This window comes from Haliotis rubra, unplaced genomic scaffold, assembly GCF_003918875.1.
Source record: "Haliotis rubra isolate DU_JTF1 unplaced genomic scaffold, ASM391887v1 Scf336, whole genome shotgun sequence".
Lineage (NCBI taxonomy): Eukaryota > Metazoa > Mollusca > Gastropoda > Lepetellida > Haliotidae > Haliotis > Haliotis rubra.
The window spans coordinates 222,875-241,053 of record NW_025767009.1 but is presented as its reverse complement, the minus strand read 5'-3'; the positions used below and the strand labels follow the sequence as shown (position 1 = coordinate 241,053).

At 38.3% G+C, this 18,179-nt stretch overlaps 1 protein-coding gene across 1 annotated transcript in view; it reads right to left on the bottom strand.

Moving 5' to 3' along the window:
* Nucleotides 1-18,179, bottom strand: part of LOC124284395 (kelch-like protein 5) — a 55,357-nt gene that overhangs the window by 10,394 nt on the left and 26,784 nt on the right. Inside the window, 2 exon segments of the mRNA XM_046720484.1 lie at nt 4,151-4,363; nt 5,175-5,371. Of these exon segments, the coding sequence (XP_046576440.1) occupies nt 4,151-4,363; nt 5,175-5,371 (410 nt within the window).

Here is an 18,179-nt window from a genome sequence, read left to right as displayed (position 1 = left end):
ACCTAAGTATTGTGTCATTGAGTAAGTTTACTAAGCAGGTATGTTCTGCCTTATGTGATACCTACTCAAAACCAACTTAAATATAAGGGAAATGATTTCATAAAAAATCAGTCATCCTATACTGACAGTACAACACTTGTCCTATACTAACAGTACAAATTGATAGCAATCAATGTCTTTTTCATTACGCAAGCGATTTTTATAAGTATATTCCGTACGCATTTGTTTTAAACTCTTTGCGTATATAAGAGTTTAAATGCGTAATTGGTACGCAACAATTATTTTTCAATGTGTAATTGGAAATTTTCTATGCGTATTTTACCCGGATATGCAGCTTATCTGGGCCTCTGACATAAGAAGAAATAATAAAGCGAAATACAATGAGTAATAACTGCTGCTGCACATTTTGGATCTCATATTTATCTAAACACTAACACATAAATAATCTGAAGGTTCCGGACCTTGTAGCCTAGTGGTTAAAGTGTTCGCTTGTCACACAAAAGACATGGGTTCAATTACTCACATTGGTACATTGTGTGAAGCTCATTTCTGGTGTCTTTCTTTCCCCGATATTGCAGGAATATTCTAAAAGCGGGACTCACTCACTCACGCACTCACTCTAAATGATCACTGACAAAATGACATATGTATTTTAGAATTCAGTATCAACATATGAATTCAGGATGCAAGTCAAAATGTCTTCATGACTTTCATCTGAAAGCTCTAGGGAACCACAGACTTTGAAAAACATTTCATTCCTATCTTTTTAATGAAAATCTAACAACCACATTGCCACTTTCAAAATGCGCTAAATACACATCAAAGATCAGACTCAGGCTGCAGTTTTACTCATTTCCCATGATCTCATAAAAAAACTCTTCAACAGGCGAAACATCTCATATTCCTGCCGCTAGAATTCTAAAATAGCACTTTTTCTGTAGAAGCATTTAAAAGTAATGTTTCCAGGGCACTTTCATTACAGTATTAATCCAACACAACCTTTAAAGTGTAAAAACAACAGTTTTATGTTTGTTGACAATCCAGCCAACAAGATCTAAAAGTCTCCATAACATTGAGGGCTATTTCAGCCCAGGCTACACAACATAAAATAAAGGAAGCTTAGTGTCAAGGGAACAAAAACATATTGTTACCAGTAAAAAAAACCTAGAGAGATAAGAAATTTTCCCATACCCTTCCCTGGTAAAATAGTGTATGATAGGCCCAACTGTTCTTAGCATTCTTGCACAAAGCTGGGCATGATTCATCCATGCAGAGGAATGTCAGGAGGGGAGGGAGAAAGAGTCTGTCTCCTGATTCTGGGTGTCAGCTGTTTTCAATATCAGTACATCTGTCACACTGCCCTGTCAAGCATCCAGTTGTTACCCTGCCAGTCCGGTACAGCCAGATAAAAACTTATACCTATGTCTCTGGAAGTGATTTAACCTGACCTGTGTTAGAACCAGGAGCATACTGAATGTGAACTTTCTTAGCTGTAATATTATGTTGAATCTAAGTCCATGCTGTAGGGGGATAGAGTGTCTGTTCAGACAGCAAAAGGTTGGTGGTTCAATCTCCTGACTACATTGTGCAGGGTGACGTCAAAACTTGGTATATGTTGTTACCTTTCCCAGATCTTAAGTGAGTGAGTGTGGTTTTATGCCGGTTTCACCAATATCCCAGTAATATCATGGGACACCAGAAATATGCTTCACACATTGTACCCATGCAGGGAATCAAACCCAGATCTTTAACATGACAAGCGAACGCTTCAACCCCAAGGCTACTCCACCTGGATCGGGCAATAAGGAGATGAAACAAGGACTAATTAGTTCAGAGTCACCACTCTGTCTGATTTTGGTATTTTTGCCATCATTCATTCCAAATCTCATATTGTAAACTTTCAACCCTGATAACAGGCTTACTTCAAGAATAAGATAAATATCCAAAAACCTATGACCTTTTCTGCCATGTCGAAACATGCCCTGCTATATATGGAACTTGAAGCCATCAATAATTCACAAAGATCCAGTTCAATGACCATCAGCTGTTTACCAGCCAAGGTTACCAAACTGAATAACTCCCCTGTCGTCACTTAAAGGAACGAGCTCGATCCCTGTGGGGCTTAAGCTGTGGCGCTCAACTATTGTCAGAATAGAAATAATCATCATTAATTAATGCAGAGCACAGCATCGACAGGTCTGAACTTTTGATTAAATGCAGTGGATTGGAGGCAGTGGGAGATTATTGTGTCATGAGTGACAAAGAGGGAACAACATGGGATTTGTCATCAGCAGTCCTAGCAGTACACAGAGACACAAGATTGTTGCAAAACACTGGTCCAAGCTTGTCAACCATATTTATCAATTCTGTCAGATAATGCTATTTTTTTTCATGAAGGAACTTAGCTACAAAGTATTTCCTTGAGAGATTATGTAAGTTTATTAACTGGAAAACAGAAAAAAATGGTATTTTGACATTTCTTTCTTCTGGTCTCTTGGAGAGAAGGTATTTCGAGATGATAGCACATCACTTTAATAACTAAGAATGACAAAGACTCCTTGTATAATATGCATCTTGGTTTCAGTAACCCCAAGGTTAGATACAACATATTTCTGTTGAATGATTGTAGGAAGTTGATAACCTCAACAGACATACATTGATATGGACACTGTTATCTGTCATGGCCTACTGATAATGCTGCTACATAAGAACCATTAATAATCATAGGACAAAAATACAACCTTTGGTAAAATATGATTTACAGGTCTTAATCAATCAAGGTCATGTCTATGTGGTTGAATGAATAGTTCCTAATAAAACAAATAATTCAATAGACACAGGAACCTATATCACTGTGCCTTTACAAACCCAGTTTGTGGGACAATCTCTGCACAATATCCTCGCATAACCAACACATTAGTCAAGCGGAAATGACATGTTGGATATACAAGCCACGACACATGCTTGTCATACAGACAATAGAAGCATTCTTACACTCGTCCTGAATCAATAGAGATTTGGAAAAACCTTATCTCAATGCTAAAAAATACCAAGAAGACTAAGCCCAAATTGTTTCGTTTACATTGAACGGCCAACAAAAAAAGCATGTGTGAGACTATATATAGTCTAGGGTGTCATACCCTGACCACATGATTGTCTGTTAAAGCCGCTATGGGACTACCCGAGTCTTGGTTATCTAAGTTTACAATAACTCAGTACAAGGAATGAGCCTGAGTTCACATAAACAAGCAACAGGATTATCTGACGTCTTCACTGGGCTTTGGATGTGCCATAAATGGATTACTAAAAGTTGTTGAGGGTAAATGGAGTTTGAACCTATCAGTTATATACAGTGAAATCCTGTAAATCAGGATGGAACAGTTCAGAATAAAACTTCTCTTTTTCCTGATTAATGGGGTTCAATGCACTGACTACATATTGATGTTCCCAAAAGTAATCAACCAGAAGACAGGGTTTACAGATCAACAGTGTATGCATTAATGAGGTTATATGTATCAGATAGATACATACTCTGATCTACTGCAGACAGACCATCGATGAAACATGAAATATTTCCCATAAAGGTTAAAGGGCTAAGAGTAATAAACTTTTGATATTTGCACTAGTGTATTTTAGTTATTCTTAGAACTGAATATTGCATTCAAAGCTAAATGACATCATACTGTTGCAGTGTTAAAGATTCCTTACGCCATCATCTATTCTTCATGAGATCACAAATGGCTAATGTTCTCACATCAAAGATGGCTTATTGAAGAGATGACATTTCATAAATTTCTCTATTTTTTCTGAAATTTAAAATGTGTATAGGCTCAGAATATCCTGTAATCATTAAGGCAAGATAATCCTATACTCATACAATCATCAGAGCTTTCAAACGGTAACAGCCAGGTAAAAACTAGGTATCATTTCTGTGACTCCACTCCAAGTTCACAAAGCCAACTAAATGATGCTATGACTATCATAACTTGGTCATAGAACTAACGTTCAATCAATAACAGTCATTTGTGACACCTAATGCTCATCCAAGCAAAATCTGACAACAAGCATTGAGCTGATAACAGTCTAGATTTTACAGGAAGAGGATTGATTTCTGTGTCAAAAAGGTTCATCTGCTTTGCTAAAAGCTCACCTGTGGCGCCATCAGTGGAAGCTTGATGTGAGATAGAAGTTTGGGAAGACATTTTTTCCTGTTGTTCAGATCATGTTTGGACCACTTGACCAGAGCTTCGAAGATGGTTTCTTCATTAGGTACGTTGAGGTCATCGCTGGCAAGGAGGTGACAGACTTCCTCCGAGGGGAGGATGAGGAATTCCTGGTTATTCATCACCTCCACAAAGTTCTCCTACAACAACAGGGAGATGGCAATAGCAGTGTTGTTTAGTGACTACTCACACAACACTCACTGATGAACATTATGTATGGAATGTTCTATCTGGTAATTACACCATGTTGTTCATGATGAGAGAAAATAGGTGAGTGAGAGAGAGCTAGCAAGATCAAATTTAATGTCAAACAGGCAATATCTAAGTCGTTTTGTTTTGTTTATTTGTTGTTTTATTCTGGACTCAGTAATATTCCAGATCTATGGTGGTAGTCTGTAAATAATTGAGTCTGGACCAGACAATCCAGTGATCAACAGCATGAGCTTTGATCTACACAACTGGTATACAATGACATGTGTCAACCAAGTCAGCGAGCCTGACCACCCAATAAAGTTAGTCGCCTCTTACGACAAGCATGAGTTGCTGAAGACCATTCTAACCTGGATCTTCATGGGTATCTCTATGTCTCTTTAAGGAAGAAAGTGACTTTTGCTTCATTTTACTGTTTTCAGTATTATAGACACATCACAACATAATTAACTGAGACACACGGTCCTATCCATTGGTTGATGGTTTGGGCAATGATTACCCTACCTTGGCATCAAGTCACATGACCAGCTAAGTCACAGCTGGAATAGGTCACCCACTGTTTCTCAGCATAAGGTGGAAGATATTACCCATTTCTCGAAAACATCAACATATACCCTTGTAACTGTTGATTGTCTTTTTGTTATTGAAAACATCTACAGACATAAACCTTGCCACCATGAGTACACACCCTCCCATACAGAAGACTGGTAAATGCTCTCTGAAGACACCCTGAGTACTCACCATCACGTAGTTGTTGGCCACTTTGTAGAGGTTGGTGCATCCCTGAGCATCAGCAAACTGGCGGATGCCGATACAGTTTGAGGGGTGGAGCTGCTTCATGAGGAAGCTGCAGCATGCCTCCACCACCTCCGACAGCTGCAGCAGACACGCCGTGGACAGCAAGCTCTCCACAGTCTCCTCCTTCAGCTCGATCTTACCTGTAAAATACAGGTCTTGGTCAACAGGGGTCTCAAGGTTATGACTTTATACATATGTGGACACAACAAACAAAATTATCATAACTTTGATTCAATTGAAATATCTATTTTGCTTTTGTACTTTAACATTAGAATGCCTTGCTATTATGGCACATAGCTTTTACAACTCACCAATCAGGTTTGGGTTGTTGTTCCTAATATAGGACAGTAACAGTAACTTTTAAACAGTTAAGTCCTGACCAGACAATCAAGTCACTGTAATTGTGATATGATAACATGCACAAAACCAGTCCTGAACACCCCATCCCATTAGTGCCCCTCACATCAAGCATAGGTTGCTGAAGATGACCTATAGCCCTGAATCTTTTTGGAAGAAGTGGAATCAGATCCTATGGCATGTAATGATAAACTTCAAACGACCCAACATGCAGTTTTCATTTGTTTGTTGTTGAACACCACAGTCAGCAAACTTTCCCCATATCACTGTCTGGGTCAGACAAACCTCTAAAGATTGAGCAATGTTCATTGCTACACTGAAAGTCTTCAAGCGTGTTTAATTGTAATGTTTGGTGTGTTTTTGTCATTGACAGCTCATTTTGATAATATACAAGTACCTGATGAAACTGATTTGTACAGACAGTAATTGGATATTCTGAAATTGGAATTGATGTCTGGGGGAATAGGCCAGTGGATAAATATATTGCAACACAAGTTCATTCATTAATTTGGCTACATGTTTCACTGTCTGCAAGAAGGAAAAGGGAGGGATCCAAATGCTTTTTTCACTAAACCATGAAGTGGGATCTGTATCCACTTACCATTATAACTAACTCCCACACTGTATAATAGACTTACAACATTTAAGTGAGTGAGTGAGTTGGGTTTTACGTCGCTTTTAGCAATATTCCAGCTATATCACGGTGGGGAACACAACAAATGGGCTTCACACATTGCACCCATGTGGGGAATTGAACCCCGGCGTGACGAGCTAACACTTTAGCCACTAGGCTACCCCACCACCCCTTAACCTATATATATACTCATAGTAGTAAGATCACTTTGTCCAAGTGGACCCAGTTACAACATGTTAGCAGTATTCCAGCAATATGAACATACGACACCAAAAATGGGCTACATACATTGTACCCATAAATGAATTCAAATCCATGTGTTTAGAGTGACAAGCCAGCACACTTACCATTAGGCTACCCCACCACCCCAATACCCACAGAGATAAGAATATAAGTCAGACCCCATACTATCGGTCATGTATACTACAGCATATGTCCACAGATATGGGGAGAATGTCACACTGTTGATATCAGTACACCAGGCTATGACAGCTGACACCAATACAACAGCATGTTGCTTAGGTTACAAGCTGAGTATTGACATGTGTTCCTGTTGTAACAGCAAGCCTGTACTGGAACACCATACCTCTGGGACCAAACACAAAACAACCTGCACATGGAGTTATGGGACAAAGGTCGAGGTGACCCTAGTGACCAGACCGAAGATGACAAAGATGAAGAAAATGACATGCAGCTTATCAATGATTAATATTCAGCCAGCTTCTCATCCACTGATTAAATTTCTGTCAACGACACAAGACTTGTGCTATCACCAAGAACAGATATGGTACAAATAATATTTTCCATACAAATGCAAGCTCAATTCTGTTTTACCAAATATTGCTCAGTTCAGAAGTGAGTTGAGATTGAGATATAGAATTGAACAATGTATTTTCTTTAACAAAAGCTGTAACGTCGAATTTTATTCTAAATGGCTCTTATATCATGGCTTATTCAAAGACGACTGAATTAATTATATTATTAATATGTCTGATAATTAAAAATAATCGTCTACTTTTGTGAATGGTGAGTGAATGGATTGTCTTGTTTTGTAAAAAATTTCCACCTGTATGCCATTAAATTACTGTATATCTTCAGACTGAGCTGTCCCCTGGCTGCTTAGTTTTGACTAACAGGGATTCAGAAATAAAATTTAAAAACAACAACAAAAACAAAAAACAGATATGGTTAAACTAAACAGGCATATTCTTTATGCACTTCAGGGAGTAGGAGACAAACAACTTAATTATTTCTTCATAAAACATTTATAAAAAGAAGCACAAAATGATACATGCATTTTGTTCACTTTAGGCACACATGAAAAGAATTATTCCAGCTGAAAAACGACATGCTCCCCCAAACCCTATCTCTGCCAAGAAGAAAAGATTTCGAACAATCCACCTGAATCACAACATGAAATTTTTGCAAATAAATGAGGATACCATTCTCCTGTAGTTTTGAAGGAGATGAAAAACAGTGAAACATAAAACCATTTTTTCCCCCACATAGACTAAGTCCGATAGCATCTGTTCCTTAGTTCTATACATGATCATATGGCAGAGTGTATTGAAAATACCACATGGACGATGACTGTGAGGAACCATTTGCTCCATGTTTTTTCTTCAACTAACCTAATGAGGGTAATTTGCCTCTGGCATGTTTCTTGTTGAATTTCTCAATAGTTCCCACAGCTCCACAAACAATAGAATTACTTCCCCTCAGGTGGAAAAAAGTGATGGAAAATGAAAGCGTCTGCTTATGTTTTTCCTTCTGAGAGCTGTGCAATACAAAACAAAGACTACAGCCAAAGTAAAACCATCCCCTCTTGCTCCACAACAGGCTACCACAGCAGTATAAGAAAATGATCTTTGACATCACTTCCCTCCGCCTGACATTCAGCTTGCTTTTAACCTTTCTTGTATTGAAATCACATGACAAAAGGTTAAACCTGTCAACAAAATCTTTAAGAAATCCTTATCTGAGTCCTAATATGTTTGAAATGTCTTCATCACAAGACCTTATTGCTTGGAGGCATTTGGATATAATTAAGCTAGGTATTTTTCGAAATTTGCGAATGTACTTGTCTATTTTCATTTGAATGAAATGAATATACTTCCTTAATGGCTATAAAATTACAGGCAATGACACATTTACTACAATAACATCCTTTATGGCACAGCCATCCTTCATTATAAATTTTATTACTGTTTTACACCATTGTTAGCAATAATACTGCTGTTGTATATTGCTGTCAATTGTGCCTGTTTTTAGTACCAAGAATGGGGTATCAAAGAGAGTTGCCCCATACTTGGGTAGAAGATCTAATATTATGTGCTGGAGTTACCCATGTCACAAAGTATTGAAGAATCAAAACAAGGACAAATATACTTTTCTCATTGAACGTGGGGTAGCCTAGTGGTTAAAGTGTGCGCTCATCATGACGAAGACCCGGGTTCGAGTCCCCAGATGGGTACAATGTGTGAAGACCATTTCTGGTGTCCCCCGCCATGAAATTGCTGGAATATTGCTAAAAGTGGTGTAAAACTAAACTCACTCACTCTCACTGAACGTCTTTGAACTCTCTATGCTGATTTCCTTCAAATCAGATTACAGTACTATTGGTGGGTATGTACATTAGCATTGAAGGTTTCTACAGGAAGGGTTGTATTATAGACAATGATATACTGTTATCCTAATAGCCCACATATAGTGAAGCCTGAGACAGGCAGGCCAATGGTTAACAGCTTGAGCAACCATCTAAGCTGTCTGAGCACTCAATCCCAATTTACTTGACTGTTATGTCAGGCTTGGGGCACTGTTGTCCTAAACTGGAATCCATGGGGGGAAAAAAGTAAGAAAATTGCTTGAAGAAAATATTCAATAAATCATATTGCAGAATACAAAACATAAATCAGTCATTTCCTACACAACTTCACAAACCCAGAGAGCTCACAAATGTCAATCAACCTGACCTCAGAGAAAGCTCTGAAACTTTTGGGCAAGTGGAATGTCATTTGCTGTCCTACAATGACATCAAATACATGAAACCTTCTGATGTGCTTATCTTGTTTAAACAAAGTGCTAACATGCTGCAGGTCACTGGAATATAACAGCTGCCACTCTTTTATCTTCACTGAATAAAGTTAGACCAAGTCTCACATCAAACCCTTCCTTCCAGTGCGCTAAAAGCTGAGAAAGGATTCCTGATGGAGCTAATGAAGCTCAAAATATGATTCTCCTCGTATCTAGAGCTGCACGTAAAATAAAATTACCCATCCATCTCTCTACAGAACTCCAAGCCCTATGTACATCCACTGGGTTTGTTTAACTCCCTAATACCATTCATTACCACAGTTTTATCTATCAAGCCTCATTAATTTGCAGCCATCATATAATTACTAGGTTTTTAAAAAGAAAATCCCAAGAACAATGAATAACTCTCGCAATGACTGACTGAACTGAATCATTAGGAGTGCCAAGCCTCCATTTGTTCATGACTGTCATGATCCAAGACAAAAAAACATCAATAATATTTGATTGTGGCAAGCTAATCAATGTTTACTGTCCCTTTCTGCTTGTCAATGATAGTATCGGATGCTCATCTCGTTAATAACATCAGCGTCTACTGTGCTGCCCATGTTGGTCATGTGTGTGTCAGTTCCATCATCACGCGACAAGGAGGTATAATGAAGTCAGCTTGACAGGCTGAATCACAGTGAAGGTCATCCCAGCTGGACACCCAGGGCTCCAGCACCTAATCTTAGTCATCTTAGTGTAAATTGTTGCGAACTCCATATCTTACACACACCTGTGTCATACCATGTTACTCATGTTAGTCTTGTCCGAATTTCTGTATGTAACAAAAACCATACACCATGTTACTCAAATTAGTGCTGTCTTAATTTATGGCTAGGGGGTGATGATGATTTTTATGGGAAGTAAGTACAATGTGAATGACCCCCCTAAAATTAATGTACAAAGTAAGTGAAACACCCCCCACCCCCAACATATAGGTGGGACACCCCTCCCCTTTAAATAATCATCACCCTCCATAGCCATAAATTATGTATGGACCCTAACTTCTATCTAACAAAGGCCCAAGACACACCCCATGCTATTCAACTTAATATTTCCTATGTATTGACTCAGGCTGGCACTTTATCACAAAGTCAACTTTACACTTTGACTGGAGTAACTTACACATCTTCACACAGTAATCTTCTCACAATGTAATCCTGGTGCTAAATATTGGCATCAGTCCCAAAACTTTTTCCATTTCACAAAACCTGACTGCCAAATCATGGACTTAGCCAATACCTATTAATATATTAAAAACTCTGATCAGAACTGGATTTATAATACACAAATGCACATATATAAGACACTGACTTCAGTTCTTCGTCTGTGGCATGTAATTTCCATCTAAAACAAATGGGTCACTGCTCATCATGAACTAAGATTCTCTCCTGGGATTTTAACTAATTTCCATGCAGATTTCTAATACCAGGGGCAATGATGGTCAGTGAATTGTGAAAACTAAGGAACAACGAAGTTAAGACAGGTCATTTGAGGTCATCCTTGAGACCCCAAAGAGATCATTGTTTCCCCATGGGACAAACACGTCCTGGAAGGCTCGTCCACATTATATTTAATCAATCTGTGACCTGATTTTCAAACCCCATCATTTGAAGCCTCAAGTGGGTCAGTGGCTAATAATACAAAATTGAGAGGCTCTTCAAATTGAAGGAATCTCAAATGACCGAATTCCAGTGTGATGTCACATAATGAGTTGGCCGAGTGTTGAACTTCATGATTGCATTCTGTGTTGATCTGAATAATTCTTGGAACAAAGGAATAGCACCAGCTTGTCAATGGCTCTTTGACAGTACATGATGCTTTTGTAAAGTGTTTTTAACTATTAACAAAGCATGATAAGCATTTTGTCCTGGACTGTGTCAACTGTGCTTTATATTCTAAAAAGGATTTTTTTTTAATATAAGCTTATATTACAAATAATTCTTATTTCATAACATCATCAACTGTGTTATGGAAAATTACTTTGAGAAAGATATAAATAAAATACAACTTTTAGATTACATTCTCAGTGAAATCACCAAGATTAACAAATTTCTTATTTAGCAAATGGTGTAATGTCTGTTTGTAGGTATACATACAAATATATGAGCCCTAAGGACCTTCTTCCCTCACAGGCAAATGTATATAAACTGTTATACCTTTACTTGTTTACATTTCAAAGAAAATATCCTGCATCAAAACAATGAGTGAGTGAGTTTAGTTTTACACCGCTTTTAGCAATATTCCAGCAATATCACAGCAGGGCACACCAGAAATGGGCTTCACACATTGTACCCATGTGGGGAATCGAATCCGGGTCTTCGTCGTGACGAGCAAACACTTTAACCACTAGGCTACCTCACTGCCCGCATCAAAACAGAGTTTTATACACTATATATAATTTTGGCGAAAATTTTCTTAGCATGTAGACAATTATCAGCTGAGTTTACTAGAGCCACATAGTTTGACAGAATCACAGAATCAGACTTCAGACTGATGGCCAAGACTACTACACACCCCAAACAAGACATCAATTCACAGAAACTTAACACTGCTTTGTCCTTAAACATCTCCTTTCCATAAATTGGTTATCCCGACCACAGCAACACCATGCTCCCTAAATCAGATGACTGGAGCGGTGATGGAAACAACCCCTGCAACAGCAGCCTCAGCAACCCTCCCTCCACCAATCACTGACACAAGTGACTCACATTGTGACACTGCGTCTGCCTCCTAACACGATCAGTGATGGGGAGTGGCAATAATAAAAAAATATAATTGGGGTTCCACATTGTCTGTGATTCTGTTTGAAGCTGAGGGGGGCCGAGATCAGACGTAGTTGTGGCTGTGTATCGCTGTTGCCGATACAGTGATACCCTGCTCCCTGCTGTCAGACAAAAGCAGTTTCACACAATCTAGGCCCTACTTTGCTTTCATTCTAAAAACTGCACAATTTGTTAGGAAAGCACAACAAGAAAAAACATTTGTGTTTTTCCATGTAAGAATCTGTTTCAAGTCTGGCAGGTCGTCTGGGAGTGAGGTAATTGTTGGCACCTTCGTCTCTCAGCACAAGGGAAACCTACACGATGTTATAACACCTGGGACAGGTGTGGGTGAACAGGAACAGAGCCGGGGCTCAAGTTTACAGTAGGTGTTGGCACCAATGTCTCCTTATGTTAACAGAGTCAGAGCCAAGCTTCCTCCAGAACTCAGATGGAACATCATCCTGGCGTGGAGTGTGATAGGGGTTTAGATAAGAGAGGTGGGATGGATTGGTTTCTGTATTTATGTACCATTCTGTTTTTTAAAAGAACTTTTGGCAGTTTGACTAGACTAAACTCACCTCGGTAAATACGCGTGAAATTCTCAAACATCTAAAGACTTGATAGGCATTAAATGATTTGTAAGGAACTGTATTTGGGATCTCATCATCACCATCATCATCATCATCATTCAGTAACTGACCAGAATTGGGAAATACATCAATGTCATTAATATTCCATCACTGTAATATCTGAGGACAGCAACAACAGGAATCACATATTGTACCCATGTACATTCAATTACATGGTTACAATATGGGAATTACATTCAATTCTTCAGCCTGACAGGTGAATTCTTCAACCACAATCCATCCACTGTCAATAGCATTCAGTTATTCATTGTACTATAACAAAAAAACACTAAACCCCAAAAAATTAACCATATCATAAACCTGTTTGACCCAAGACACTTCTAGAAACTGACATCAAACAACACTGGAAATGATAGTATCTTATTCCCTGTCCAAACATTGAAGTTTACAATTTAATGACCAGCCACAACTGATTTTTACTGGTTGGCCCCATCACAGCCATGAGAAAGGAACAAGGCCTTACAACAGGATACAAATGAGGAATGAGTGATGGTGCAAAGGGCAATGTTCGGCAACAGTTTCAAGACTAACAGGCAGTAGTGGGCACCTAGACAAACTACTTGTGCCAGTCCAGGCACTAATGTCTTCTGCTTGTTTTTACAAGGTCTGACAGCCTGTTACATGATCCAGTGTAGGTGATGAACCCAAACAGCCTGGGCCAGATAATATATTGTACCACACAGTAGTCACAAGGGAAAAGTGATATACACATTGAATCAGCCCATAAGTTTCCAGGGCCCTAAAGAATTAAATACAAAAGGAATCTATACTAAACTCCAGAAGATGGAAAGATTTTGCATTGTTCTTGGCTCCATTTCAGGTTATATTTTTCATTTTGCAGATACATACATTTAAATAAATATGTATTTCTTGGACCAAATGTTAGTCTACCGGGGTATGTATCAGCATACACACACAACCATATCAATCAATCAATCAAATATTTATTGTGCAAACGTTCCATACAGAAACATATCTATCAAACGTGTTGAAGTTGACCTGCCGCACTTTCTGGCACTATTGCAGTATATTTTACAGACTGTATTTTCAGTAGTTGATCTCACTTGACCATTATATCTTTTATTAGTCCATGAAGACTCATGTCCCAAAATGACAAGCCAAGGTTCAACTGCCTACAAAAATGTTCGATTGTCTACAAAAATTCCATTGGTAAAGTAGATATTTTTAGGATCACTTCTAATGCTTAATTGTTGGTATTCAATTTGTCAAGTGACTTTGTGCCATTTTGAGTTCATTTATTTGATACTTAACAAGATTCAAATAACATAAATTAAATCCTGTGAAGTATTTAACATTTTCTAACATGCAAAATTAAAACATTGTAAAATTTATGAATACTGAATTTGAAAAATATAATTCAACGCAATTTTCATTTAATTAAATTCAACACACATGTTTACCAATCACAAAAATAATAAAAAAGTCTACAAACCATTTACGAAAAAAACTGTTCTTCAATCTTCCCAAAAGCATTTAGACCTAAACAAATGTGCTGCTTTTTCTATTATTTTCAGTCTATTCATGTGAGGTAATCCCACTCTGAAAAACTGCGACAATGCCAAACTTTGTACTGACTGGAATGCATCAACATGACTTTGCCAGCAACACAAACACGCCTACTGATAACTTTCAACTTGTGATCAGTATAATGTTTTTGTTAGAGGGTCAGCATTACCAAACTGAACTACCCTGACCCTGACTCGACACATTAATGTTTATACACTGGTAACCATCTCCACATTGAATGTTTCACAAACAATAATGGTTAGAATTCTCTGCCAGCTTTAAAGTAACATCCCGGATGCTTTGGCAGGAGAAATGACAAAAAGAATGGGTATTTGGCATTTACCAGATCCGATCATCCTTCCATATAGCTACACTGTATCTGCTTTGGAACAGATCAGCCAGTCATGAAATACTCACACTGTCTTCCAGTACAATGGTGAGCGTACCATGTGGGAGTTAAGTAATATTTCAGTTGGAGCAAGTAAACCTGCCAAGCCTGATCTGGTAGGATTCTAGTAGAGATTAGGTTCCCACTGCCTTATGATTGTCATTGGTGACTTATGGTGGCTAGACTGTGTGGCTTGCCTGAATGTGTGTTATGTTTCCCTGACAATGTTTCAAGAGGTTCATTCTATCAACCACTGGTTTGCTAATTCATATTCAATAGCTAACAGGCCACAATGACATAAAACTGCAACAAATTGTACTCATAGTAAACATTTTTGTACAGTTCAAGTAACACTAGCAGAAAAAAAACACACCTTTCATGAGTCCTCAGAACTAGTCTTCAAAAAAAAGACAAAAAATCTATTTTCTACGGCTGTAAATACTGGTATAAAATTACAATGTGTATCATTGTGAATACACAAATGTATGGTACTGTAGGTACTGCAGCAGTACATAACTAACACAACTTGCTGAGATCATGTTCCTGCTCTTTCTGACCTGAGGAATGCTGGCACCAAACCTGTGTTGTGACATGCGCCCACAATCGGTTCCTAACATCTGCCAAAATACGGTTGTTATGGGTTATCCCATTTTTTATGCGGATTGTTTCAATATCCTCTTTCCGTCATTAGCTGAAGGTCATTAGTAGGACAAGACACAAATAGTGTTTGATTCAACTAAGACAAATATTTACCCACATGGAATTATAAAGAAAATACACAAAACTTTCTACATTTTTACAGGGAACATGCTTTTGTCAACACTATCTGACAAAAAAAGGTACAAACACTATGCAAAAACTTTGGAATCTTATGAACAATATTTTTTGGTGGCTAGTATTTCAAAATAACACATGTTTAGATCAGACAAGGGAAACATTAAGAAGGGTCATGTCTTGGATCAAAACTAAAGGAAATAAACATTCCCAGTCAAAATATGATTTGCATCAATAACCATTATGGGCCACATTAGATAATGATGCCAAACAATATGATTATAATGATATTTGGCTTCATACATGATTACAAGTTCCTCTGTTGCACCTCTGGCAAAGTATCCCCCCCTAAATGAGAGAAGACATGATGGAGTATGCAGCAGTCAGCAATGTATTTTAAAGAGCTCTGTTAAACTAATGGATACAGCAGCAATATCATGAGGTCTCCAAATATGGGTATTAAATGTCAACCACGTGTAGGGAATAAAAAACATCATATCAGGGGCAACATGCAAATGCCCTCACCACTATGCCACACAGCTACTCCATCTTTGTGTAAGCATCTTTTGAAGACTAACTGTGACACCATAAATTGTCAACTTACTAATAAATTAAGATTTCTCACATAAAATGAAAGTTCAGTAAGATTGGCTGTATTTTCAGATGGGATGACATGCATGTAATGTTGTATGAATCACCATCTTTTCTTATAAATACTTTTAAAAAGGCATCACCAAAGAAAGAAAGGCTGACAAATGATAAAACCTAAGCAAGGAACTGATTTTGATTCACCCATCTTACAGCTTACCTGGAAGAAAGCATGAAAAGCAGATCTTTTAATGTAAAAAGGAGGTTTCAATAAGACAAATGAATGCCGAAAATCTGGACTGTCTGCTGAAAATTACAAATATCTATTCTTAAACCAGAACACATTTGTCCAGGGACTGTAAACTGAAGCCCTTATTATCAACAAGTCCTGAAATTACACCATGATTCAGACCTATTTCCTCCTTCACCCGACACTGTCATGGATCTTGACCTTTAGCAATAGATCTATATCAATATTTAGCTTTCTTGGATAACTGGTGAGTCAATCTAGATGGATCCCACATCCTGCTTCCCACCTGTCTCCCTGTGTTTATTGATATGTCATCCAGATATCTCATCATCCTTGCAATGCTATTACAGGCAAAGAAATCCCAATCCCACCAACGTGGATAGGACTTCTTCTGAGATCATACACATCCTTGAAGCTTGTCCAGACAGTCCATGGAAGATCCTGGGTCATCAGATGTAATTCTGATTATTTTCCACCTTAATGCTTGCACTATTTAGAGAATCTAGGAGAAAGTAGGAGAATAAGTCTGGTTTATGCTATTGTCATAATGTTATCACAGCAGCTGGAATGTAAGCTTATCATCAGGAGTGAGTCAATGTTTTGTGCCACTGTCAGCAATATCATTGAAACCAAAAAGCCTGTGAGTAATCAGGTCTGGACAAAGAGCAACAGTTGATGGCATGAACATTACCCAAGGTGCCATGTATGATGGCACAAATGAGCACGTCCAATTTCAGTTGGCTCTTACAAATAGGCACTTGACACCTCATCTTCTCCAGAGTCAACATGGGTTTACCCATGAGAATAACTGATATATACCCTTGGGAAAACTGATATATACCCATGTGAATACCTGACATATACCTACAGGAATAACTGATATGTACCAATGGGAATAACTGATACAAACCCATTGGAATAACTGATATGTACCTATGGGAATAACTGATAAATCCTGGGGTGGAAGGAGTTAATTGCTCACTGTGCTAAGGTCCTGCACTAACAGCTGTGACGGGAATCACCTAACATTGGTTTGAATCCTTGATTGACTGACCCCTTTGCTAATCCGTGGTATGTCATCATCATACTTTCCACTATTCAAGTTGAATATGAAAGTAAATTATAGCAGAATACTAAGTACTGCTGCATGATACTTATGCTGCTGTACTGACTGACTGAGTTTGGTTTTACGCCGCTTTTTGCAATATTCCAGCAACATCACGGCGGGGAACACCAGAAATGGGCTTCACACATTGTACCCATGTGGGGATTCGAACCCGGGTCTTCGACGTGACGAGCCAACGCTTTAACCACTAGGCTACCCCGCCGCCCCTTATGCTGCTGTAATTAACAGCAGGCAACTTCTATTGTACCTCAAAGAATTTTGTTAAACATTAAAACATTAACTTTCTCAGTGTTCATCATATTAAGAAACACAAATCTGATTCCATGAAACAAATACCTCCTGAAGACTTAATTCTCTTACATTTCTGACAAGCAGATTGACCCAAATCTCATGTAGCTAATAAGCATAATGAAACATCCATCTGAACCCACCAATCCTGACGTTTTCAGATAGAGTCTTCCTGAGTTCCTGTCGTGGAAATTACTTTATTAAAGACTGATGAACAAATCTGTGAGATTCAATTGATGCTGATCAGCTGTTCAACAGCTGAAAAACCCTGTCAATTTGGATTTACAGGAGTGTGAGATGCATATTAAGCTCTTCCTCCATGAGAGCAGTCACAAGGGTAAGATGTGAGCAAGCCAGGGCTACCAGACTCAGACAGGAATTATGCACTCAGACGGCTGTCATGACTGGGATTCCTCACTAATCAATTAGTTACAAAACCATAAGCTCCATAAGCTTAATGATAATCATACCTGTGAATTCAGCATGATTTCACAATCGTTCCTTTATCACATTTGTGTGATGAAAA